Source organism: Pipistrellus kuhlii, unplaced genomic scaffold, assembly GCF_014108245.1.
Source record: "Pipistrellus kuhlii isolate mPipKuh1 unplaced genomic scaffold, mPipKuh1.p scaffold_m20_p_4, whole genome shotgun sequence".
NCBI lineage: Eukaryota > Metazoa > Chordata > Mammalia > Chiroptera > Vespertilionidae > Pipistrellus > Pipistrellus kuhlii.
In genome coordinates, this window is record NW_023425540.1 from 86,439,371 (window position 1) to 86,466,997 (window position 27,627).

The 27,627-nt window shown below is 44.0% G+C and overlaps 1 protein-coding gene across 21 annotated transcripts in view; it reads right to left on the reverse strand.

Annotated features, from left to right (window-relative positions):
• Nucleotides 1-27,627, reverse strand: part of RBFOX1 (RNA binding fox-1 homolog 1) — a 2,022,031-nt gene that overhangs the window by 167,817 nt on the left and 1,826,587 nt on the right. For all 21 annotated transcript variants that reach the window (XM_036410672.2, XM_045571305.1, XM_045571304.1 and 18 more), the window contains one exon: nucleotides 12,684-12,926. In XM_036410672.2, the coding sequence (XP_036266565.1) occupies nucleotides 12,684-12,926 (243 nt within the window). The remainder of the gene's footprint in view (nucleotides 1-12,683; nucleotides 12,927-27,627) is intronic.

Here is a 27,627-nt window from a genome sequence, read left to right on the forward strand (position 1 = left end):
CTCGTGTCTACAGTGTCATTACCAAGGGCCCAGCCTCAATGTCAGGCCACTGTGAATCTTCAGCAAGCCTGCAGAACTCAATATCCAAGCTGCAGAAGGACAGTCACAGGGCTCCCTAAAGCTATGCGCACACACAAGATGCCTGTGCAGCCCAGGCCAGGCTCTGAGCCAGAATTAGCTGCCAGGTTTCCCTCAGGCATGGTTACTCTCCCACCCCACGAACCCTTATTTTGAAAAGGGAACATGTGCTTTTTCCCACCCACTCACCCTACATTCTTCCTCTGCTGAGCTTGCTATGCTACTGGAAAACAATTCCCTGCAGATTTGTTAAGAGCAATGGAAGATGCTTAAATGACTATTTACCAAACACTGACCTTCAGTGGCTCAACCAAGCCTCCAGAGGCTCTTGTTGGGATCGATTGTTCTAGTTTCAGCAGAAGTGAGGCTAACTGCATTCTACATGTCAGCACCAGGGCTGAGCACAGTTTCCTTCTTTAGTGAAGGGCTGGCTCCACTGTCTGTGACCATATGTTTCAATTGCCCTTGTTTATTTGCTGCCTTTGTTCCTGGTGCTGCAACCTAGAGCAATTTACATAACCCCTGAGTCTCTGTCTTTCTCATCTGTGAAATGGGGTTACCACCACCTGCTATTAGTTAGAACGAATGGATTCAGAACCTGAATACCTTGACCAACACAATTGTTACTGACTTCATTAATTATGACAATTGTGATGTTGAGCAGAACATAATATTTATTGATTCTGCTTTGATTTAAATAAATGGAGAAAACATGGGCAGTTTGTGTGTGCATAGATGAGTATTTGGAGGTGGAAGGGATGCAATATTCCTGATATAACAACTCTGGTATCAACTATTTTTTGGCATTCCACGCTTATTTACTTGCCAGAGTCCCAAAGAAAAGTTCAGTTCGATGGAAAGGAAGAATAAAAGAAGTGTAAATCATTGGTCAGGGGAGAAATTGCAAATATTTTATTTAAAAAAATAATTCTGAAGACCCAGATGACCTGCAAGTTCAAATACCTCTATGGGCCAGTCCATGCAGATGGGGGCGGGGAGGGAGAGGTTTGGTGAAACACTACAGGGACCTGTGGGGACTGTGTCAAAGAGCCTGTGGAAGAGTCCATCCTCAACATGAACACATGGCTATGATACTTCCATTTTTTAATCTAGCCAGATTTTATTTTGAAATTTCCCATTTAGAAAGGTAGGCAATTCATTCCCTTTGTGAGCTCAACAAAAAAGGCCCAAGGTTTGAATAAATTCATCAGGCCAATAGTACATAAACTTTGTCTTTGGTCACTGGCCAGCAAACTTTTTCTATTGACCTCCAGAGAGTAAGCAGTCTCAGCATAGTGGTCCCTATATCTCTGTTGCAACTACTTCACTCTGTAAAAGCTAAAGCAGCATAAACAGTACAGGAATGAATGGATGTGGTTGTATTCCAATAAAACTTTATCTACAAAAACAAGAGGTGGGCCAGAATTGGTGACCTGGCCATAGTTTGCTGGCCCTTGGCCCAGCTAGTTAACGCTGATACTAAAAGCTTGGAGAAGGCTGGAGGGAAGAGAGGACAGGGAGGGCTGGTGAAGGGTTCTGGGTCCCGTGAACAAGCAAAAGACAGCCAAAGTTCTGAGCTCAGCACTGCTCTAACTCCTCTTTCAACTTTTGGTGTGGTCCCTTCCAGCCTTCACTGCCAGTAGTATTAATGACTCAAAATAGGAGAAGGTCCCCAAATCCAACCAATATATCTGACCTTCCTCTTGTTTCCAAACTGCCATCTCCTGGAGTCAAAGAGACTCTCCTGGGCTCTTCCCCCAAGCCTGCCACACCCCATCATCTCTTTCCCTTTTGTAAAGACACCAGATGAGTGTCACCCACAGATACTGCCTGGAACCCCAGGCAACTCTTAGCATAATTGCTAACCTGACTCCCACTTGCAAGCCAATTAGAAGGTGGGACCCACCTCCTGTCATGCCATTACCACCGCTTTTCTTAGTAAAAAATGGTAGTTAATTTCTCCACCCTCCCTCCCCCCCAAAAAAAAAGGCCAGGGAACAATCTCTTTAAATTACAGTGTTACAACATGAAGCAAAGATGCAGAAGTCAAATACAATTTGGGTTATAATTAGCGATTTCCTTGTAGCAGGTTTCTCTGGGAGATCTAGGCATCCTCTCGTCAGTTTGCCAAGTAGTTCCAAGGCTCCTTTTACTCCCCGGACCACCTAATGCCACCTGATGCCAAAACAGGGAGCACGTGCATGTGTGTGTGTGTGTGTGTGTGTGTGTGTGTGTGTGTGTGTGTGTACTGAGCTAAACACAGAATTATGGCAATAAAGACTGTTTGCCACAATATTGTTGTGATTAAGTAGAAGGGAATGCTACTAAGTAGAAGGTAAAGTAAACTATTTCTGATGAGAAGTTACATAATGTGGGTTTAGAAATTCACCAGACCTCTGCTGAATGGTCAATTAATGAATGAATTATCAGATTGTTAAATCATAGTCTTGATGTAGAGCTAGGTCTGAGAGGGTTAGAAGCTCAGGGATTGTTTTACTCTCTCTCTAGTAGAGTAACAGACCCTTGGGAGACAGAGGAGCCTGCCAGGTGAGCTCCCTCTGTTAACTGTATGGCCTTCGGGCAAGTCGCTTAACATCTGTGCTTCTGTTTCCTCATCTGTAATTTTGGCATCATCACACTGGCCCCTTGATGGAACGTGAACATGTGCAGCATTGTGCGTGGCTGGAGGAGTGAGGAAGGGAGCAGATCCTGGGGTCAGATTGGCTGCCTGTAAATACCAGCTCTGCCTTCCTTAGCTTTGTGACATGACTTTGGGCAATCTCCTTCATTCTCTATGCTCTGGTTTTCTCCCTCATATAATAAGAGAGTAATTATGGTACCCGGCTCCTGTGGATGCTGAAAAATTCCATCACATCGTGCACAGGAAGCTTCTAGCATCCCTGCATTGGGTATCTAATATGTGCTCACTAGCTGCTAGTTATTGCTATCTTTATGGTTAGTAAATATTCTTGCCTATTTTTTCCCCTTCCTTTCTGTCCAATAAATTTCTTTTTGTGTTTCTTCATCGACCAATCCAGATGCATACTTACATTTCCCCCTTAAAGGCCAGGGCAGCCCAAAGCTCTTCGACTGTACAACTAAATCTATGATTTTTTTTAAGAAGGAAAACTGCCTTTTCACTTTCAAACAAGTCTGCAACACTTAAGCCTCCAAATTACCTTTGTCCTGATTGCCTGATTTGTTTTGAACCATACAGTCTGCAAACTTTGGTCTATTGGAAAATGAACTTGCCATCTAGCTTTTTCCCAAGGATGTGGAGGTCAAATAAAAGTCAGGTCCTCAAATCTGGATATATTCTGTTCCTGATGCCGGATGGATGGCTGATTGTCTGGGTTATAGTGACCTTCTTGCCAGAGTGGAGGAGCTGGAGAGACATGAGCGTTTTAGTGTGATCTGCATGCAGCTGGCTCACCTATCAGGTTCACTGACCTCAGAAGAGTTTATTTATTAGTCTATTGGGGGGCAGAACCCAGCCTTCAAGCTTCTGTCCCTCAGGGAGCCTGTGCATAGGCTCAGACCCAGCTCTACATCAAGGTAATGCTTTAATATTCTGACAGCCTCCATGCTCTTCAGGGATGCAAAGGTGGGAGCTCAGACACTAGTGACAGTGTTTTGACCCAGAAGCACCTGTCGGTGAAGCTGGCAGGAACATATAACACCACTGAAGGAGCAGGGCCCATTGACACTATCAGCAGGAGAGAATTATTATAGATAAAATAAAGGCTCTTTTTAGAAGTCCTGAAACCTTTGTGAGTGTCAGGCCCCCTAGTGGCTGAAACCTCTGGCTAGGAAACAAAATAGAATGTCAGAGACATGGAGCTTCAACTCACAGGGCCCGGCTCCCTCCTAAAGGCATGGTTGTGAGCTCTATTTCAATGTGGCAATAACCCTGAGTAACTGGATTTTGAAAACTATTGCAGAATCCAGGAAATAGAGAGATGAAAGCAGATGGTCAAAGCAAGTAGAATGCACGGGGAGGGGCATGGTTGAGTAGAAATTTCCTTTCAGGATGTCCCTGTTCTGGTTTCTGCTGACATTCACTGTTCTGACATCCGCTGTGTGACCCAGGCAGGTCCCTTATCTGAGCCCCAGCACTGTTCATAAATGAAGCAGGTAGACCAGATGGTCCTTTCAAGCTTCTAACATTCTACGAATCTCTTCACTGTCTAACTGAGGCATCAAAGGTGTCTTTATACATATATATATATATATATATATATATATATATATATATATATATATATACACACACATACACACACACACACACACACACACACACACACACACACACATATATATATATATATATATATATATATATATATATATATCTGAAATATTACTTCCTCAAAGGATTAAAGTTTCTAATCTCGCCTCTTATTAAAAAAATAAATTCAGCCAAAACCGGTTTGGCTCAGTGGTGGAGCGTCGGTCTGTGGACTGAAGGGTCCCGGGTTCGATTCCGGTCAAGGGCATGTACATTGGTTGCGCGCACATCCCCGGTGGGGGGTGTGCAGGAGGCGGCTGGTCGATGTTTCTCTCTCATCAACGTTTCTGGCTCTCTATCTCTCTCCCTTCTCCTCTGTAAAAAATCAATAAAATATATTTAAAAAACAAACAACAACAAAAACAGCACAATGATATCTTAAATAAATAAATAAATAAATATATAAATAAATAAAATTCAGGTTACAAAATTATGTCAGGATTTATAAACTAAGTATCTGGGCACATAACAAAAATGAGTGAAACAGACGTGAACAGGAGAGTGCATAAAAATCCAAGTTGCTGTTAACTCTTGAAAAAAAAATATTGTAATACTGGGTGGGGAGTGGTTAGATGGACTAATTGGGTCACCTTCTTTGGACTGACCATATGTCATCTAGACTACCACAGGGTCCCCACCAAAAGGACAAATAGAATCATGCCTATGGCTTCACTATTCTCATATTAAAGGGGAAATGAACTATGTATGTTACCTTTGTCTTCATTATAAACCAATCTCTTTCAAACATGTATGTTACTTGCCTGGGCCTGAACTCTCTGAGTTTCAGATCTTTACTTATGTGACCTCCTTACATCAGAGGTTGAACTAGGTAAACTCTGGTTCCCTCCAGCTCTAACACTGAAGGGTTGGCTAAACCACTCACGGGCCCTCAGGTCACAAACACATCCAACTTCTTTCTTCAGCCTGGAATCCAAATAGAGTATAGAATTCACCTGAACTCATTCTGAACTTGCACAGTGTATGGTCACAAATTAAAAGCAGGAGTTGATGGTGAACTAATGAATGATTCAAATACTGCCCACAGAGAACAGATTAATGCCTGCTTCTAAATTCAGTTAAAAACAAGCAAACAAACAAACAAAAGCACCTAATGGGATTATGAGCTATGCAAAGGCAATTAGGTTCTTTAAACACCTAGACCAGTCATTGGAACAGTTCATAGAAGGCTGACTTCACCATCAAGTTATCCAATCATTACACTGTGTGCTAATACTTGCTCACACAGACCATCATCTTAATCAAGGATAGAGACTGCTTAGTGATATTGAGAGGGTGAAATTGATGACATTGAATATAGATCTGAGAAAGCACAAAACTCAGAAGAGAAAATCAAGAGGAAACTTTTCAGATGGCTTCAAGACTTGCAATTGCAATATAACAATGACCAGGAAACAGTAACTTGAAATCAGAATATGTCAGATCTTTTCTCAAAAGCAAGATGTCTTTGGGCCTTATGAACAGAAATTCAGTCAAATATTCCTCTAATAAATCTTAACCTTGTTTGTCCATAACCTAGACTCAGTTTAATGAACAGTTTGTATCAGTCAGCTGTGCTCCGGCATGAGTGATTAAAAACTACTTGTATGAAAATCATTAAATAAAAGAATTACCTTTAAAAGTAAATGTGGGAATTTGAGTCTTGGTATGACTCTTAAGACATAAATTATACAATTCTTATGATGGATTTATTCTCTCGCAAAAAAAAAAAAAAATTAGAATGAAGAATTCCGGATAAAGGAGAACACTCTGATTTTCCCTTCTGAATGATGTGACATCTCATAATTACAATGGTTCACATGGCAGTGTTTACTCTGTGCTCAGCACTGTGCTAAGCCCTTTATTGGCATTATCCTGAGGATGTCATCCCTACTCTAAGCTTCCATACCTCAAGGAAGAAAGTGAGGTTACATCCCACTGTGGGTCAGATAGAACTAAAGTAGAAACTCCAAGCTCCTTACCTTGATTCTTCACTGCTTCTGATAACACCTGCAGGTGTTTATTTCCTGTCTCTTTCCCAACCAATCATAAGGTTCTTCAATCCTACCAAAATTCACGACCGTTAGCCCCGGTCCCAGATCCAGAGACCTGGGTCTGTGCTGGTCACAGTGATGCTTGCTCCTTGCAGAATTATCCTAAGTTTGACTCAATCACGCTTTTTGGTGACCAGAACTGGACATTATGGTGCACAGGGGCTTTTGAACAGTAAGCTGACACTAGTCTGGGGTAAGAAAGGCCTTAATTCATCCTGCAAGCCAAGGGCCATTTATTCAAAAGCATATATAGGAAGCAGAGGCATGACCCTCAGCCTCATGAGGGAATCAGAGGCAGTATCTGTGTCCTTAGAGTAAATGTGAACCTTAGGAAAACAGAATTGGTGTTGACAAAACAGCTCAGACACACTGTTATCTGAAAAGACAATTTTGAAGCCACTGAAACATGTTATTAGAATTTGCTCAAGGCATGCTCTAAGCCTGGGATATTGTACATGCTTGGGCCCTGCCAGGCAAAATAAGTAATTCCCAGGCAAAGATTTCCTTTCCTCAACAGCAATCTGCCCAGAGAAGAGGCCACATGTGTGCTAGGCAAGCCTGGGGGATGCCTTCTGGGCTTTGAGCCCTTAAGACTTTTGGTCTTGAGTCTGACACACTTGGTTTTGAGCTCCAGCTCCAACCTTTAGCTACACTGACTGATCAGGAAGTTACTTGCTTCAGGTTCCTCAACTATAACCTGGAGATGATAATGCCTCAAAAATACTTATTTTTTGGTGATGGAGATTATACATGTGGGTCAGACAGAACTAAAGTAGAAACTTCATATGTGATTATACATATAAAGAGCTTAGAACATAGTTTGATGCTACTGAGCAAAAACTATTTATGTTAGAGATTTCTATCCCCTGATTCCTGTTTTGACATAGCTATTTACCCTAGTTTTGGTCATGGTGTCCCTCAATGATTTTTCCAAGCTTTTAATGTAAGCCCATGAGGCCACAATCTTCCACCTGGGAGAGGCACTCTCTGGTGTTTTATTATTCATCTCTAATGGTTGTTTGGAAGAAAAGAGGAAGGCAATTTGGAGAAAGACAGAAGCAGAATGGAGGTAGGGAACCATAGGAATAATATCAAAGAGGTCCAATGACCAGCCCAAGATACTTCCAGTTATAAATGGTGGAGCAGAGGCACGCAAATAGTAAGATTCCTTTATTTTTCACGGTGGAATAATATTCCAGGGTTTATGCTAAGTGAAATAAGTTAGGCAGAGAAAGAAAAATACCATATGATTTTACTTATATGCAGAATCTAAAGAACAAAAAAAAATGAACAAACAAAATTGAATCAGATTCATAGACACAGAGAACAAACTGATGATTACCAGAGAGGTGAGGGGTCTGGGGGCTGATGAAAAAAATTAAGAGGATTAAGAAATACAAACTGGTAGTTACAAAATAGACACTCATAGGTAGACAGAAATATTTGAACCCAACTGTTCACTACAGCAGATTGGGAATAACAACATTGCCAGATAAACCCCAGAAACAACCTAGAGTCCATGCAAACATGAAAAAGAACTAGTTCCATCCCAAAGTGAAAACAAAAATGATCTGCCAGATATCAAGAGTGCTAATGTTTGCTTAATAAATGTTAATCCTGTTATATTGAGATTGGCACTAGGGAGAAGTTAGATGATATCAAGACCTATTCAGAGATGGAGTGAGATAGAATACAGAGAAAGGATAAAGATAGAAACAGAGATAGAGTTAGAGATAGGGATAGAGTTAGAAGTAGAGGTAGAGATAGAGGTAGGTCAGATAGATAGAGATAGAGATAGAGATAGAGAAAGGGACAGATACAGAGATAGAGTTAGAGGTAGAGATAGACAAGAAAGCTGCTTTAGATAAATGCTTGTGTTCCCACAAAATGCAAATGTTAAAATCCTAGCCAGTAAGATAATAGTCATAGGGGGAGAGGCCTTGAGGAGATGACCAGATCATGAGAGTGGAGCCTTTACTAAAAGAAGTCCTCAGAGAGCTCCCTTGCCCCTTCCTCCATGTGAGGACACAATGGGAAGACATCCAACTATGAACCAGGAAATGGGCCCTCACCAGATACCCAATCTTTTGGTGCCAATATCATGGACTTCCCGCCCCCAAATTGTGAAAAATAAATGTGGTGGGGGTTTTTTTTGTGTGTGTGTTTTTTTAAGCCACCAGTTTATAATACTTATGTTACATCAGCCTGAACTGACTAAGACACAGGCATATACTTGCATTTGCATGAAACACTCTGGAGGAAAATATTACGGATTGGTACCTGCACTTTCCAGCAGGGAGACTAAGAACTGGGCTTGATGGCATTAGGGAATTTAAATTTCCATCGTAGACCTTTCCTAATGTGTGGCTTTTTAACCATTAACCTGAATCAATGCAGTAATAATACTAAATTTAATGACTAATTAACAAAAAGCTATGCATTGAGAAGCTTTCCCCACACTTAGCTACATAATTGACTTGCAGAACAGAGCCAATGTGTAAAGGATTAAGAACAGGGGGTCATCACCAACCAATGTCTTATCTTCTTAAGGGTATTAATGATGTCTGGAGACACAACACTCAGTGAAAGCAGCTGAGGATTAAGAAGAAGTTGGTTCCTTAAACAGCTCTTCTCTCTGTCAATAGAGCCCAGAGCTCCGGGGAACAAGCTCTGGGACCCACATTCTTTCTCCCATCAGATCCCAGAGCTGGTGGGAGACTTTCAAACAGACTGCAGAGGTGTTAAAAATAGAAGTTAAGTTGCTATTGGAGATACACGGAGAATTCACCACTTGCAAATCTCTAATTATAATATGTCAAAAGTAAAATACCTTGTCAGGAGCAGTATCTAATATAATGCAGTATTGGTTCTGTCAGCACAGTGATCCATGATGTGTTGGGAGGCCCGCATTAAATAGACATTCGGCAGGAAAATGTCCTTCAGGGATTCATCTCAGCCCTTGGAGGACTGAAAGGATGAGCGGGGAAATCTTTGCTGTCTGTACTCTCCTCCGCTCTGGCTGGGAGCTCTGGGTGCAGCCTGCTTCCCTTCTACAGTCTGCACTTTATGTTAAATCATGTGCATACATTAGAAGTTCTTGGAGACTAGCAGATGGATGGATTGTTTCTCTCACCCGAAGCGACTCTGTTTCTCAAAGAAATGATGGCCTCCACAATGCTCTGAGAGAGGCATTAAGCACCATGCCACTGTGTCAGAGAACAGTTAGCGTTATGGCAGGTACAACACTAACCCATGGGGAAGGACTTAGGTGTGCTAATATCGCGTTGGGACAGCCATGGGTCTGACCCACTTTGAGGCTCAACTCCTTCCCTGGGAAATGCAGAGCCTGGAGATTAAAAGAGAAGGAGCACTCTGTGCAGACACGGAGAGAACTGGAAGCAAGTTTCTCATCCGCCATGTTCTGCACAGTCAGGCCAAGAAAGCCCAGCTCAGAGTAGGTCACAGACAGAGGAAGCATCTTCTTTTCTGGCCAAAGGAGAGAAGCCAGTAGGCCTGTAATCATTTGCAGCAGAAAACTGGATGGCCTCTTCTTTGGGCTGTCAGGATCAACCGCAAAGCCACCTGCCTCCACTGATGATGGTTCTCTTTCCTTTAAAACTTCAAGTGAGAGTATGCGCCATGCAAATATTGCCAAAGAAGGCAAAGTAACCAGTCCCTCCACAGATCCACACACTACATACCCGGAGAGTGCTTCTTGCCATTCAAATACTTTAGATATCGCTGTCGGAGTCTAGGTTGCCCAGTTTCAGAAACGATGCTACTGTTTCCTTGCTTTAGGACTCGTCACATTGCAATGAGAACAGAACACACGTCCTATTATCTCCAGTGGCCCTTACGCTCTACAGGCAGAACACAGGCCTGCTCACCTGTGCAGCTCCCTGCAGGGCCTGGGCTCTGTGGACCGTCCGCCTGCTATTTAATTGTAATTGTGTGGATCTCTAAAAAATTCTTTTTGTGAGAGAAGGACTTTGAGCATGTCAACTCCCGGACTGGATTAAAATTTCTTTTAGGTAGGCATAATTAACCCTTTCTTTTAAACTCTCATGTTGTAAGTCCTCTGGCTCAAACCCTTTTCAATGACTCCCCATTACTCCTAACCCTTATCGAACCCACCAGGCCTGTGGGGTATGATACCTACTGATTCCTTCCATTTAGTCCATTGTCACTCTACCCCCAAAGCCTCTCCACATGCCCTACATACACTGGCCTCTTTTTAGTTCTTTGAATGAGTCAAGGTCAGGACTACTGACCTTGTCATTCTTCCTGCCTGAAAAGCTTTGTCTTCTCGCCTTAAATATCATCTCCTTGAGGAAAGGTTCCCAGACTACTCATTTGCAAGCTGTGCCTCTGCTCTTTTTTATTCTCCCATAGCATCTGTCTTTTTCTTAAGAGCATGGATCATCATTTGTGTTTCTATAGCTGTTTGGTCACCACATGTTCACTCTGCCTCTCACACTAAATTTCAAGAGGAAAAGGACCATTTCTGTTTGATTCAACCACATCACCTACCATGAGTCCAGGCCTCAGTAGATGTTTAATAAATATTTGTGAATGAATGAATGAGTGTGTGACTGATTGACTGACTGAACCTTCCAAATCAGTAGTATAGTTGGCATATGTTGAGGCTTAATGTCTGATTTAACCTTTTTTTTTTTCTTCTGTCCTAAAATAGCCTCCTGAAGCCCTATCACCTTGATTATCACAAAATAAGCACCAAGCAAATAAACAACAACTATATCACTACCATCTGGTTGTCAAAAATACAAATACCTGTGAAATCAGCAAACACATTTAATAGACTCAACCCTAAGTTGTAGCAGCAGCCAGACACAAAAAGGCACGAGCGGTACTATTCACAAGAGCCAAAGGTGAAAACAACCCAAGTGCCCATCCATGAATGAATGAATAAACAAATGGCTTTTCTATATAATGGAATAGTATTCAATCATGAAAACTAAGTGCAGTACATTTCACAATATGGATGAACCTTGAAAAATTCTAAAATTGGAAAGAAGATAGACACATAAGAATATATAATTTCATCTCTATGAAAAATCCCAAATAGCCAATCCATATAGACAGAAAACAAATTAGTGGTTGCCAGGAGTTGGTGGAAGGCAGAATGGAGACTGTCTGCTTAATGGGCATAGAGGTCCCTTTGGGTGATGAAAATTTTGAACTGGATAATGGTGATAGTTTCACCGCACTGTGAATGTACCAAATGCGAGGGAACTGCTTATATTAAATGGTTAAAATGGTAACTTTTCCTGTTTTGTACAACAATAAAGAGAGGAAAAAGGCAATAGAAAAGTTTAGAATGTGTATTATTTTTTAAATTCTCCAAATATAACCTCCAGGTATCAGGTACCAAAGACACCAGGAATCAAACTTAGTAAGGGTTGCTTTTAGTTACAAGAAATATTATGCTTTAAAACAATAAACTTCTTCACCAACACTGGTTTCCCAGAGGCCTGGGGGCAGGAGACAGAGGCGCATCCTCCTTTCACATACAAAGGGCTCTAGACTTGAGGCGGGGTGAGCCCAAGCTTCCAGAGAATTCTGCAGAACAAATTTCCACAAATACGCATGTATATCTGGTGGGTGTGGTTACCTTAGGTCGTTCACAAACACACTTTCATTCTCATAATTACTTTGTTTAGGATGATCTTCGATTCATAGCTAATGACGTTCATTATTAATGATGATAGTATAATAATGTTTTGTTTTTGTTTGTTTGTCTGCTTGTTTTAACCCATTTACCCCATTCACCTGCAATAAATGTGACTCTTGGGTACACAGAGTCACGTAACCACCACCATCAGCGTATAGAATGGTTTCACTGCCCTGCAAGATTCTCTTCTGCTGCCTCTCTGCTGCCCAGGCCTGTACACCCCAGGGTGCAGCAACAATATGGAAAAAACAGGGACACGCATGAAGACTAGCACGCATCTCTAACACATTAGGCTAAATAGAGGTGGGGTGCTGGTGCAGAGATGCAGTGTGGCCACAAACGGCCACAAGATTTGTGTTTGGGGAGATGGAAATACTCCAATAGACGGTGGAGGATGCCTGGTGAGGAGGCATCTTGGCTGAACTGGGGTGGCAAGGTCAGGGTTCAGGGCTGCTTTATGGGCATGAGGCTTGGACAGGGGTGCACCCTGCTGTCACTACAGGAACCCTGGGTGCGATCCCTGCCTGACCCCCTCCCACCCGTGCCAGCGGCGAACCTGGAGCCCACTTACTGTGGCGGTGCCCGAGACGGTCTGCGCGCTGGTGTCCGCGGCGCTCTGCTCCGAGTGGGACTGCGCGGGAGGGTACAGGTTTAGCGTGTGCTCAGGGACGGTGGTCTGGCCGGGGTACTCTGGCGCAGGGTGTGGGTGGGGGGCCGTGTATTCCGCGGGGATGCCGTTCTGAGGGGGAGCGAACTGGGCCGAAGCGTAAGGCTGAGCCATTGTGTCAGGGGCAGCTGCTGCTTCCTGATTACCCTGCAAAAAATCAGAAGTGGACAGAAGGAGAAAGCGTGAGTGGCCACCGGCAGAACTTCCCCCAGGCCCTGGAACACAGTGACTCGGACATGGTGCCAAGAGCCGGAGTCCATGCAGCCCAGTGCATCTTCCTCAGACGCTCTGGGGAGGCAGTCACCCTCATTTATACAATCCATTCTCCAGATGCAGACATCAAGGCTGCGAAACCAGATGTCATTTTCCCCAATCATCCAGCTCAACAGCCCCAGGCTGGGAGGGTGTGTGTCCCACCGACCGACTTGTCTGGCAGATTGTCCTTCTCTCAGTCCCATTTGGGGGACATGTGAGCATGGGGTTGTCTCCCGAGACAGCAGAACCTTGCTCTGATACTTAAAACGCCAAAAGCGATTAAACCGAACATGCGTGTTCCTGAGAGGAGAGACAATTCATCTAAGCATTTGAATTTAATCAAAGTTTTATGTGTCTTGGCACACATGGTGGGACTGGAGGGTCTTGTTAATGACCGCAGCGTGTGTGTGTGTGTGTGTGTGTGTGTGCGCGCGCGCGTGATGTTCCAATGAAATTCAGGGCCTAATTTGGACAAAGATGGCCCTCTGTGATAGCCCCATTTTAAGTAACTCTGCAGAGTTGCTGGACTTAGCTCAGCCTCCTTAGTCAATGCCTCCCCCAGCCCCTGTCTTCCTGTCTTATTATTATTTTTTTTATAAGCACAGAGTATTATATAACAATTCACCCTTCAGATCTAGGCAAAACATGCAGTGTGATAATTACAGCCAAGTGAAAAGAATTAAACACACACACTCACACCCTGAATTCAAATGCTTCCATTTCAGGAAACATCTATCTCTCTCCACCTCCACCTCCACCCCCATCTCCATAATTCTACTATCCTACCCTACACACACACACACACACACACACACACACACACACACACACCACAGCAATCGAAGCAGCAGAAACTGCAATCCAGAGGTCTGAATTGTCCATGGTCTCAAGAGATGGGATCGCACAGATTGTCAGAAGGAGACAGAAGAAAACACCCTAGCAATTAAGCACTGAAGAGCTGCTTTGCCATCGTCTGTGGTCAATTAGAGGTGACCTCAGCCCTCCCACAATGATAGCAGGGCCAACATGTCAGAATCGCTCCCATCGCCTCCGTCCTCACCACCAACATACGAGCACCTCTTTGGTTAAAGCAAGACGGTGCAGCTGGGACATTCGAACACGGAGGGAAGCGAAGTTTATTCTCACAGCAGCGCACGGAGCCAGCTCGTTTGTTTAGAGGGGACTGTAATTAGAACGTTAAGGATGACACGCTGAAGAGGACTTCGCTTAGGCTAAGTTTAAAACGTTTTGCAAGTGAAAACATTCCCATCAGGCCCTCTCCTCCCCAGCATAACTGCTCCAAATGTCTGTGCCATGGGCAGCAGACATGCACAGCCACTTCTTTCTAACCTCTTTCCGTAGCATTTGGGGCTGAGCTGGGTCTGTCTGTGCTGTGGCTGAATCGCTATACGTGACAGGAAAAGTTGACCCTATCCATCCCTAGCAAACACGAGGTCACTCATTGTTATTGCCATGCAGTGTTCACTTCAAGGAAAATGCTCTGTTCCTTTCGGCATGGAGAAGGGGGGACCCATACCTTCTCAACCTAGTGCAGATGTGGCTGAGCCCCGCCTACCAAGACCCATGGATACAGTCATGTGACCTGGCCTGCCTAATCAATGGGTGCCACTCTCTTACCCAGCTGGTGTGGCTCAGTGATTGGTTGAGCATCAACCTATAAACCAGAAAGTCATGGTTTGATTCCCAGTCAGGGCACATGTTGGGGCTATTGGCTCCATCCCCAGTAAGGGCCCTGCAGGGGGCAGCCGATCAGTGATTCTCCCTCATCATTGCTGTTTCTATCACTCTTTCCCTCTCCCTTCCTTTCTGAAATCAATTAAAAATAAAAATTTTCAAAAAGGTTTTCACTCTCACAGTCACCAGGATGTGTGTTCATGCCCATCTATCTAAACTAGTTAGTGAGTTAACCCATTGTAATTATAATGAGGCTCCCTCATAATGTAAGCCTGAGCTGCCAAGAACCACCCCTTGAAGAGGGACTGCCTAAAGCCGATGCCAACCTAGAGGAGAGCGAGCCCAGAAATTGATAAACAGATAAATGGAGTCCCGGGGAGTTCATTGGAGGTCTTGGATGCAGCTTTACCTGCAGTTAGTAATGCTTTATTCACACAAATCGGTCAAGGTCTTATTTTGTTTAAGCTCCTTTTTCTGTTACTTGTAACCTAAAGGGCCTTGGTTAGCAACCCCTCCTGAAAAAAATCCTCTGCTGCTCATGAGCCCACGAGCATCCTTTTTTTTTTTTTCTGTCGGGCTGCGCAGGAAACATAGCCTCGTGTACAGACATTCCAAATGGATGGTGCTTCTTTCTGGCTGAGCAGAAGCCCCAGAAACTACTGGACCTGAGAAATCTCCAAAGAGAAATGCACGGGGACAGGTCCCACCTCTGCGCAAAGGTCTGTTGCAGCCTGCCCTGCTTTCTGCCAGGCTCGCCTCTGAATTGAAACAAAGGCTTGTGAGAACCCCAGGTGAGGCCTCCTAGGGAGCATACAATGATGGCAAGAGCAATGGTAGAGAGAGACGGTCCCTAAGGATAAAGGTTTTTCCAGCAGAAAACACAATATTCTGGGAGGGAACCCTGCCTGAGTGGCCTTTCCTTACTGCAGAGCAAGCTCAGGAACAGTGACCCAGTCCCACAAGCCCCAACAAGATGTGCAGGCTCTCTGCTGGGATCTGAACTCTCTCTGTTTCAGAAAAGGAAGGGCCTGCTCCATCCTCCCACCACCATCAAGTCCTCCCCTTCACGCTTCCTCTGGATGGAAAGCCTTCCCCTCCCAACTGCTACTCTCTGCTCATCCTTCAGGTCCCAGATCAAGAGAGCTCTCTTCTAGCAAGCCTTCCTTGGCACTTAAGCCACGTCATTTGCCTGCCTTCTTTACCTCACTGCAGCTTGTGGCCACTTCTCTCATAATCCCAAGTCCCGTCATTGGCTGCTTGTCCGTGAACTTCTTGGGGGCAGAAGACTGTGTCAGGTTCTCATTCCATCTCCAGTCTGGCCCATTATTTGCTTTTTGTTAATAAAGTTTTACTGGGACACAGTTACATTCCCTGTGCTAAGATGGCAGAGTTGCATAGTTCGGACAGACACCTAATGGCCTCCCAATGCCTAAACTATTTAACCACCTGGCCCTTTCCACAAAAGGTGTTCTATTCTCTGTGGCAGAGTGTTATTCAATAGCCATGCCACTTCAGAAGCCAGCTTTGCATCCATAGGGCAGGACATAAAGCTGGCGATAAAGCAGGGAGAGAAAGGGGTGCATTCTCTCTGCACCAAGGAGGGGAGGCTCAGCTGGATTTGGAGACCCTCAGTGCTGAGGATGGAGCAAAAGGGTGAGTGGGGATCTTTTTCCGAGTTTGCTTTTACATCAAGAACTCTCTGAATTGTCAATGCGCATGCACACTTGTAGGCCTGAAACCCTGCATGAGTAGAGTAAGGTGACCAGACATCCCGCTTTTGGTGGGACTGTCCCGATTTTTAACAATTTGTCTGGCGTCCCACAGTTAAAAATCGGGACAGTCCCACCAAAAGTGGGACGTTTGGTCACCTTAGCTTAGAGGGGGAAGATCTGAGATGGCTTCTGGCTCTCGTGCTCAGTCTGAAAGGCATCAGTGTCTGAAAGGCAGAACACAAGCCCAGGCCCCCTTCCTTCAGGCCTATGGGCACTTGCCATCAGTGATGAAACAGAGGAAAGGGATCCCCAGGGGACATTAGGTAATGACCCAAGACATTTTTGGATGTCACAACTTGGGAGGAGGGCTGCTACTGGGATCGAGTATGTGGAGACCAGGGATGTTGCCGACGCCCTACATCGTCGTACAGGCCAGCCCTGCGCCTGAGGATTCCTGAGCTCTGGCCCTGAATGCTCATCGTGCGGAGGTCTAGGCTCCCTGCCCGGCGTGCATTGCCTCTCTAACCTCACTTGGTTCTGTTGTTATGTAGACTGGGGCCCAGAACTGGTAAAGGAGTCACATGGCCAGAGCCACAGGTAGCTCTTCGGAAAACCAGGAGCTGAGCCAGAGCTCGTGTTGTCCCGTGCCCAGGTGCCTCTCAGGTGGCAGGACTCTCACCTGGTAGGGAGGTTTGTTCCAGTTTTTAAATAAGCAAAACTGTCTCTCACAAGCACACCCTGGCCTCAAGACCCGTGTCCACCTGGTGATGTGGTGCTGGGGTATTTAATGCATAGGCACCAGCATTGCACTGGCCAGTTTGGCTCAGTAGATAGTGCATCATCTCAGCCTGTGGACTGAAGCATCCTGGGTTCAATTCTCATCAAGGGCACATAGCTCAGTTGTAAGCTTGATCCCCAACTCGAATCCGGTTGTGTGCAGGAGGCAACCAATCAATGTGTCTCTTATATTGATGTTTCTCTCTTTCTCCTGGTTTCTTCCACTCTCTCTAAAATAATCAATGGAAAATGTCCTCAGGTGAGGATTAAAAAAAAATATGGTGTCAATGTTCCATCAGCCAGACCACCCTTGGCGAGGGTTAGAGCTCCAGCTTAGATAACTGCCATCTCAGACCAGAGGCCTTGCTTCAGAAGCCTCCAAGGCCACCGTAGGAAAAGCAAGGACCAGCAGTGGCACCACTGGAGCCGGGACAAGCCACCTGCTACCCCCAGGATGCTGAGCGCTAGGAAGCGTGTCCCTGGTCTCCGAGGAACCTGCAGGCACATCGGGGTACACAGGGCCCGACTGCACTCCTGTTCCCGGTGCCCAAACAGATGTTGGCGGGACCCCCCATAGTCACTTATTAACACTGACAGCAGTTCCAGAGAGATCCTAATTAATATTCCTACCCTTTGCACTTCAGGCTAATTACAGCTAATATTTAATTAAGATCATCGCACTTCCCAGGGGATTGCTTTTCACCTTCAAACGGCTTCAGAGGTGCCTTTGTCTCCTCCCTGGTGATGCTGCTGGATTCTTAGTGTGGAATGAGTCGTCTGACATTCACACTAAGGGGACCTTTTCCACTCCAGTTTGATGCAAATCTTGGGTCCGTGCACAGGTTAAAAGCTGAAGCCAGCTTCGTGCAGGAGATGGTGATGGGCAGGCTGATTTGGAGCATTCTGGCTAGACATTCCCTCATTTGCAGAAGTTGCCTCCTTCCTTCTCCTCCAAGGCTGAACCCGGTCCTCCCCCTAAACAAGGGAACCCAAGGTGCTGGTGGGTGTTCTGAGTTGACAGGGAAGGTGACTCTGATGTGCATGTATCCCCCCCACATCATCAGCCAAGTGCTTCAAGAGATTTTGCAAACCTAACATCTAATTTTCCGTGCCTGAACTTTCTTGGGTTGCTGCTAAATACACAAAAGGCGGGGGTGGGGGGGAGGGCCAAGGCCTGATATTTTTAAATCCCATAATGCTCCTGAAGAGCTAGGTAGGAGCTTGGAGGGAAGAACATTATTTGAGATAAATGTGGGGGAAACGTCCCTGTCCTCACACACCAAACCTCAATTAGAGCAACTCATCAAGGGTTCCGTGACGTGGGACCTCCAGTTACTGAGCTGAGAGCAGATGGATATTATTAACATGCAACCAAGACTAGTTCACCAAAGCAAAAAAAAAAAAAAAAAAAATGCCGTTTCAATTTAAATATTTTACTGAAGCATGAAATAGCCAGGATATTATTGCTATTTTAAGACAAACACCGTAATCTGTCTATTAGCATAGCGTGTCGACTCGGCTGCACCCAGACGTCCAGGGAGCCTTTCTTCAAATGCACAGAGAAGCTCTTTGGTCACCGAAACAACATCCTTCATCCTTAATCTTCTCTCCAAGGTGCGCCCAGAAGACAGAGTCAGAAAACGAGAGGATTCTCCCCTCTCCCCAGCCCCCTTCTCTCTCCCAGATATCTCTCTTCTCCCATTCATTGCCCTGGATGGTTAAAAAGGGTAGTTTTAGTTTTGAGAACAAAGGGTGGCAGCCCATTTAACTTGGCACAATATTTTGGCTCAACATCTAATGCAAACCACATTTCAACTGCAAAACCGTCCTTACTGGGCAGGACACAAAATGGGTTATTCTTTGTGATGTGACTGCCAGACTGTCACTGAGGGAGAAAGTGGCTATTTTCATAGCTGCCGAGTGGACTTTAAAATAATCAAGGATGCATGTGTGTGTGTGCATGTGTACATATGTGTTTCCCCAGCTTTCATAGTGACACTTCCTGAGCATCTTCTCCCCCTTTTGCTCCTGGAATATTTTGATCTCAGTCCGAGAATCTTGCCCTGAAAACCCTCTTCTGGCCTAAACGCAGCCCTTATAATGAAGACATACACGGGGATTGTCCAGCCCCGCTTAAGCAGCTCCGTGATCTGTCCACACAGCCACGGGAAGCAGCTACTCCTCCGTGGAACCCCACTCCCCCCATCCCCCCCAGCAACTCAGACTCACTGGAGGGAACGATCCATTCTTGGTTGCCCACAGTCTCCAGTCGGGCTGACAGTTTGTTTTCCTTTAGTTTAGTGGCTGCTCTGTTCTACTTCTCTGGCAAGAAACCTCGCCTATTGAGACAAAACCTCCAGTGCCCAAATGAGAGAAGTAAATTGCCTCTTGCCCCCAAGGCATTGCAACAAAGAAGGAAAATGCAAAATTACACCATTAACCTGCTAGTTCTAAAACCAGCTCAGTTCCACACATCAAGCAGAAAGCCAACACACACACACACACACACACACACACACACACACACACACACACACTCTTGGCTGAAATCCTCTTCTCTCCCCGGCATGATTCAAGGAGCAGCATATACATGGCACAGAGCAACAGAGACTCCACCGCAAGGAGAGACTGCAGCTTCATTCAAATCACAAGGGCGAGTGGAAAATATAATGGGGAAAAAAAATACCTGCTGCACCATCCTGCTCGCTTTCTCCTCCATAAACTTAGCAGCTGTCCCAGACCCACACCACAGAGCATCTGCTCAGAGCAAGCCTCAGCTACCAGCCGGGGTGTGCGCGCGCTGTGCAACGTGTGGATGGCTGGGGTGTTGCGGGAGGGGGAGCAGGAGCTGCCTGGCTGACCTCCCCCTCAACATCTGACTGCTCCCCAAACCAACCCCAGATGGGACTCTTTCCGCCAGCAAGGCCTGGCCCATCAATCACGGCTCGCTCCTCCTCCGGCTCCCGCTCAGTTTCAGAGTGCACACTGAGCAGATGATTATAGAGTGGAGGAGGAAAAAAAAATACACACACGTACACACACACCTCACCACACGGCACTCGACTACATTAATAGCTGTTTAAAAAACATTAGAAATGCAAGCCTATGCATTGCCTGGAGCTGGAATTTTTCATTACTAAACTAAATATACGGCATGCAAAGTTATGAAATCCACTGGGGGAGCTTGCTACTATCCTATTTTGCTTTGGATTTTTAAGAGGGGGTGGGGGATGGCAGAGTAGGATGGGGAGACAGAGGAAGGATGAAGAAAGAGCTGGAAGGGATAGAAGGGTGATTAGGGGTAAATTTACAGAAATACAACGAGATCATTGGGCCTGAATGTGTGACCGAGCTGCACGGTTAATTGTAAAGTGATGTTCACATGCTGTCACTGGCAGTCGTTGGGGAGATTTGGGGACCCCGCTCCTCTGCAAACCAGCCGTGTGACCGAGGCAAGCTGTTGAAATACATGGTCTCCAGTTTTTGTTCTGTTTAGTGGGAATAATGAGTGACTTCACAGAGTGATAGTGAGGGTCAACATCAAAATCAACTCACAGCAAAACGGACGCAGTGGCCTGGCTTAGAGCACCGCTGTATACGCAGATGCATTCATCACAGACAATAGGATGGTGGGCCAAGGCCAAGACCATCTGCATCCCTATGGGATAGGCAGTCAAGAGGTGCAGTGGGATCTTAGGAAAGAGCCCAGCCTGGCCACAAGCCCCAGGGCTGATGAATGCCATGGAGGACACCCATAGGGGTCTTGCTTTCTCCTGTTCTTGAACGTTTATCTCTTCCTCGCTCGTTGCTTTTTCTTCTCTCCCAAGAAGCAGATATAAAACCTTGTGCAAAAACAATCCCCGGCGATCTCCATCCCAAATGCTGCCTCTTCGTTTAAGGCTACAAATCGCTGTCCTGTCTTTATTATTAAAAGTACAACCACCAGAGTGAAATGTCAAAACAATTTCAGTTTTTTATTTGGCCGTGTCTTTCTTGCTCGTCCAGGGAGAGGTTTCGAGAGTCCCACCCCCCTTCCCGTGGACAGCTGCTTATCGCTGAGATGCCTCGCTGGGGAAGGAGAACTCTTGCTACCCTGGAGGGGATGGATGGGGTTTCCAAAGTGATTAAACTTGTAATTAAATTGTGTAACAGAGGAGGAGGCGAGGGCAGAGGAGGCTGCCTGGAAGAATTGAACTTTCCTGCTGGTCTGTCGGTGGTACTAGTTTAGGTAATTCTCGGGTAATTTTTTTTTTTTTTTTAATTCCAGTTCCCCAGGGTTGGAAAAAAAATCTGGATAAATGGTATTTGTGACATCCTCACACCTCCATTTTCAATCATGCTCTGGGGATACGGCTCAGGCAGCATGAAATAAGCACTGTTTCGGGTCCCTCACGGGGAGATGCCGGCTCCTCTCAGAGCCTTGTAACCTCAGAAGACCTCGGGCCCTCCCTCCCAACCCCAGCCACACACGTGGCCTCAGCGGTCACTCCCCTGAGCCTTAAGCTTTTTTCCTGTCTTTTCTGATAACTAAAAAGTCAAACTTCTGTCCTTCAACCAAAGTATAGGGGTCTTGCTATTTCCTAAAAAAGCAAGGACAGACCAAGACAGAAAAATTCCCCGTTGAAGGATATTCCGGGGAGTAATAGAGAAAATATTAAAATATTGCTTAGCCAATGGACCATCAGATCATGTGGGGCAGTCTCATGAAATAATCAGACACCAGGACTCCATCCCAGTCCCACTGGTTTAAACTCCAAGAGTGGGGTCCAGGCTCTGTGTAAAAGTGCCTGAGGTCATTCTGATACACAGTCCTGATGAAAAATCGGGGAAAATTTTTCTGTATTTTTCAAACTGTAGGTTTGATATCTTGAGATATAAAACCTATGTAAGGGGTAATCATGCCAGCATTTTAAAACTGAAATAAACTAGACTACAATGAAAAAGAAGAGAATAAAATAGTTAAGAGTTATTTCATGAGACTTTTATGTGGTGCATTGGGTTGCAATGTAACATCTTTTATGGATTGCAGTAAAAGAAATAAAATTAAAAATATGATGCTAGGCAATGCCTGTGCTTGTTATTATCATATCTTTTATCAGCGCTGTGACTATGGAATCAAAGTCAAATGTTGAGAAGGCAAGCATAGTGGCAGAGAGATTGGCAAGTTATTCAACTTTGGCATGCCTCAGTTTCCTCATTTATTAATTTAAATAGTAATACATATTTTTCTTCCCAACGAGTCTCTTATGTTGGTTTTGGGAGAAAATCTACAGAAATGTTTTGTAATCCAGGAAGCTCTAGGAGGGCGTATGCCCTGCTGTGGGGATGAAATCAGTCCCCTCCTAGCTCACTGAAGTGTGTTCACTTCTCACCTCCCGTTCACCAGCTGCTCTGATAGGCACTTTAGTCCTCACAACCACCCCTGGGAGGCAGATATTAAAGATACAAAAACTGAACTCCCAAATAACTGAAGACATATTTTTCCACAATGGGAGCTCTTAATTTAGTTAAGTAGCAAAACCAGAACATGAACCTAGTTTGGTCTTATCAAAGTATTCCTATCACTGAATCCATACCAAGATGAAAATGGAGATGATGATGATGATATGAAGATAGAGACGATGATAGTGGTAAGGATGATGATAAAGATGAATATGATAATGCTGATAAAGATGATGGAGGTGGTGGTGGTGATGATGAAGACAGAGTTAATGATGGTGATTGTGATAAGAAAACTTTCCTTAAGTACTAACTTCGTACCAGTCATTGCTCTAAGCACCGAGGATAGAAAAGCCAAAAAGGCAGTTTTACCTACATTACTTCAATTAACAAGAACCCAATGTGGTTCATATTATCATCCCCTTTCTAAGGGAGGTAGAGTTGCTTCCTTACACCCGAATCCACAGACTCCTAAGCTCCACATTCTGAAATAGTTGTAGATAAGGTCATATCTGACCTCAATTAGGTGAACATACCAACCTTTGTTTCCTAACTACACCAGCTTACAGAAAAGCATGTCTGGAACAAAGAACTCTGAGATTGCTCTGAGGCCATAATTCACAAAAACAAACAAACTGCAAAGATAATAAGAATCCATGTCACAGATTCAAGTGAAAGCAATTTGTCTCCTTTCACTTTCACGGCCCTGACAGGGAAGCAGAGAGAGAGAGGCCAGAAGCCATCTTGCTGTGGCTGACAAATACCAGCCCCAGAAACACAAACCGAGTGGGTGGTAGGCTCGCAATGACGAGGTGTCATGTTTGCAAAATGTTTCATTCTGACTTTCCATTTGGATCACAGAAGGCAATGTAGAGGGTGCTTTTTTCAACTCCTTCAAAGTTAGTGACTATCAAATATTTATGGCACTTTGTGCAAGTCCGGAGCCTTGATGTGGTTGCTTATGAGGTGATATTTCCAAAAGGAAATAAATGTGTGTGTCGCTGAAAAAAATTAGCAGCCTCCAGAGCAAGTGAAGTTCCCACAATGGGACCAGGCACTTAGGAAGATGGGTTTTCTCATCTTGCTCATACCATCCCAGAGGCTCAGAGGGCCTGACTTACCCTTTCAAAAGTTCATTGAAGTTTAACGTTATACCCTATTCGATTTTGACATTTAAATATATTTTTACATTACATATACACTGAGTGGCCAGATTATTATGATCTGGCCACTCGGTACTGTATATATAAATTAGAGGCTGGGTGCACAAATTCGTGCATGGGTGGGGTCTGGCCAGAGGGAGGGGACATGGGCGGTTGGCCGGCCTGTCTGCTGGCTGAACTTCTGGTCAAGGGGACAATTTGTTTATAAGTCTTTTATTATATAAGATATACATTGAGTGGCCAGTTATGATGCATTCAGAGATCATAATAATCTGTCCACTCAGTGTATTTTGATGTCTGTCTCCAACTAGACTGTACAAGCTAGGAGGACCCAAACCTCACCTGTTTTTCTCAGCACTGTTGCCTCGGGTACTTCAAAGAGTGGCACAAACACACACACACAACCAAAATGTTTTCTTGAATGAAAAAATAAATCCCCAAGTTAATCTCTTTATTCCTATTGCTATCAAGAAATGTCCTGACTCACCCAGAACCTCAGAGCACTGAGAAATAAGCTCATACCATTAAATGTTATTCTGCACTGTTGAAAAAAAATCCCCTCTCCCATTGGAATACCCCAATGTTGTACCCAAGGGTTTTTTGTTGGAAGGTCATGCAGTTAGGGCTCCACCTATCTGTATGTGAAGTTGCTATCAATATCTTGTTATTTCCTGTTATTAATAAAAAGTAACAGCCAGAGATGTTGATATGGATTGAGTTCATTCTAAGCATCAGTCAATGCAAGTCACTATATATATATATATATATATATATATATATATATATATATATATATAGTTCCTGTAGGGATAAAGTTAGATTTTATATGTGTTATTCTTTATAAATTTAAATTTTTATATTTTCTTTTTTCTTTTTTTTTTCTTTTTGTAAATTTTTATATTTTCAATGAACTTATTGTTATCACACTCATTTCCCAGAATAGGAATTAAGAGGTATTGAAGCTAGTAAATGAAAGAGGTAGACCTCAAACCCAGCTCTTTCTCCAAAGCTAAGGTCTTTTCAAGCCAGCTATGGCTGACCTCTTTGTTGGCTAAGATGAAGGGTGATATCTGTAAGGGTTACAGTGGAACAATTCAATCACAAAATATCTTCTGACAAATCTCCAAAGTATCCCAGCCAAAGTTACAGGTTTGAGGTCTTGTTCACTCTACTCAACATCCAGAATCTAAAGGGTGTTAATGATGATAGTGGTGATTACAACATTATTTATAACAACAGTAATGTAATCAAAAGGGCTTTCAACATATGCTTTCCACTGCCCAAAACATTCTACAATTGTAACTCTATCAATGGAGCCAACGTCATAATAGGAATGCAATCATTATTGTCATTTTATAAATGGGAGGTTTTGAAAGAATAAGAAAATAACCTGAAGTCACCCTAATTATGTAAGATGAAACTCACATTTGTGCCAATCCAATGCTGACCCCAAAGCAGGAAGTTGAAAATAATTTAGAGAAAGTTCGTGATGCCCTTCACCCTGGTTCCCCAAGTGGTAACCTCTTGAATTACTATAGTTTATTGTCAAAACCAGAAATTGACCTGGTGTGACCACTCTTCAACATTGCTGTGAACACCATGAGGAGTTAAGGTTGTAAAAGTTGGGCTGTTGTGAGTGTATTTCTATTGACATCATCACAACCTGGCCATTGCCATCAATCCCTGAGTGACAGTGGGAGCTGCCCACCACTGTCCCATGCATAGGATTGTGGAAAGGAGGGTAGATGCATTAGCAGACGATTGACCAAGCTAACAGATTTATTACCAAAAGCTGTTGTCAAAAGGAAAGGAGCAGATACATGCATTTTTAGTTATATTTCAGTAAGGAGTCCTCACTTTCCGGGTATGGAGGAAACCTTCAATCTTGAGCAGACTTTCACTTTCATAATCTAAAAGAAGTGAAAAATATTCTCACCACCACCACCAGGGGTAACATCAATGTCAAATTTATATTGGAGACGAATTCCAATGACTTGTAACATTGCTAATACTACCTCATTTAGCCAAATCCACAAAAGGAAAAGGATGGATTCTGTTCTCTTAAATAGCTTGTTTATCGTTACCCTGCAGATATGATTTGGGATAATATCAGTGTTACCTATTTCATCACAGCTATCCAGAGGATTCTCTGCCTGCTTCCAAAAGAGGAAATTGATAGATTTAATATGAGGCGACTTTCTTTATAAGAGAGGAGGTCACTATGCATACAGATGACACCGAGTAGCCTAGAGAGATATCAGCTCCACTGTGGATGTTGCTGAGTACAGCATCCCACTAAGTGTCACCAAGGGTCTGTCACTAGATTTTAAAAATTGAGAGCATTAAATCACACTGCTAGGAAGAATCATAGACTCTCCCCATGGAATGATACAGATAATGAAATGTTCTAGCAAAGGGGAAAAGTAAACTTTAAAGATACATATTTGTGCAAGGAGTAGATATCATTGTCTTGTACGTGGATGGAGTCAGAGGCATTTCCTCTCATACCACATATGAAAACGGAGTTTTCTACCCACCAGGAAAGTTTATGTCCCAGTGCCATCCATCAGCATTTATTTTCCTTCTTCTTCTGTCCCTTCTCAAAGCTGGATGCCTAAACACAGCCAGGTCAACCCCATGGCCTTGAGGACACATGGCACAGTATAGATACAGAAGTGTTCCAACATCTGCATTTGAGTGTATTTTCAGTTATCCAGTTTCTCACATAATTACTGTAGGCCTCTTAGGAGTTGGTAAACTCCTCAAGGGCAGGTATTTGAAGTTTCATCTTTAGTGTTGCTTTCTTTTTTCTGCTATAGTTTGTAATCAGATGTTTGACATGATAAATATCTGTTGGCTTGCATTCACCTCACTTGTAGAAAGATGTCTAATCTGGTTATGGCAACAGGCAAAGATGATAAAATATGACCTTGTCTTTCATTGTGTGTTGCATAAGTTTTAGCCTCTAATAGTTTGCCAGCTGGAAAAAAATAAAAAAAAATAAAAAGGCTGTCATAAAATAAATGATACTTGGACTTGGAGGAAATAAAATTAGAAGAGATTGCCAGAAAGCAAGGGCAATGAACTATTCAAGTAGACAAGAGCTTGGTATTCATGCAATTGTTTCGGCCTTTAAGGATTGGGCATCGTCTGGAGGGCAGATACTGGGCTAGGTTCAGTGGCTACCGTGGTGCCGAGAATATTATAGATGAAGCCCAGGTAGCTCTGTAGCTACAGATGGCAGGAGTCACAGGCTAGACCAGGAATTTACAGTCCAATGGATATGTGCCATGAGAAGAGAAATGGAAGGAGCGAAAGGGGGCTCATCTATCCCCTATTGTTTATGGAGAAGGGCTTTCTAGAAGAACTGATGTCTAAACTGAGAGTTGAAGGGTGAGCAGGAAATAACCAGGTGGTATGAAACAAGTTGACAAAACAATATATGGAAAGGCCAGTTGTACTGTTGCTGTAGGAGGAATATCTCATACTCAGGATGGCAGAATCAATGAAAAAGAAGTAAAAAAAATAAAAGAAAAGAAAAAAGAAAAAAAAGTGGTGAGGCTATTTTCAGAGCCATCGGACCTGAAAAAAACAGAGAAAGAACTGAAATAGGGACCTGGAGGCTGCTGGATGGTACGGCCCTTGAGGGCAGAGAGTCGAGTCTGCCTTATTTAGCACCTGATTCCTAGCACGATTAGAATGGTGTACAGAGTGTGGATGCTCAAAAACATTTGGGGTAAATCCAATGATGCTAGAGAACAGGATGAAAGTAGTCAAGGGAAGGAAGAGGAAATGTAAGAAAGGGAT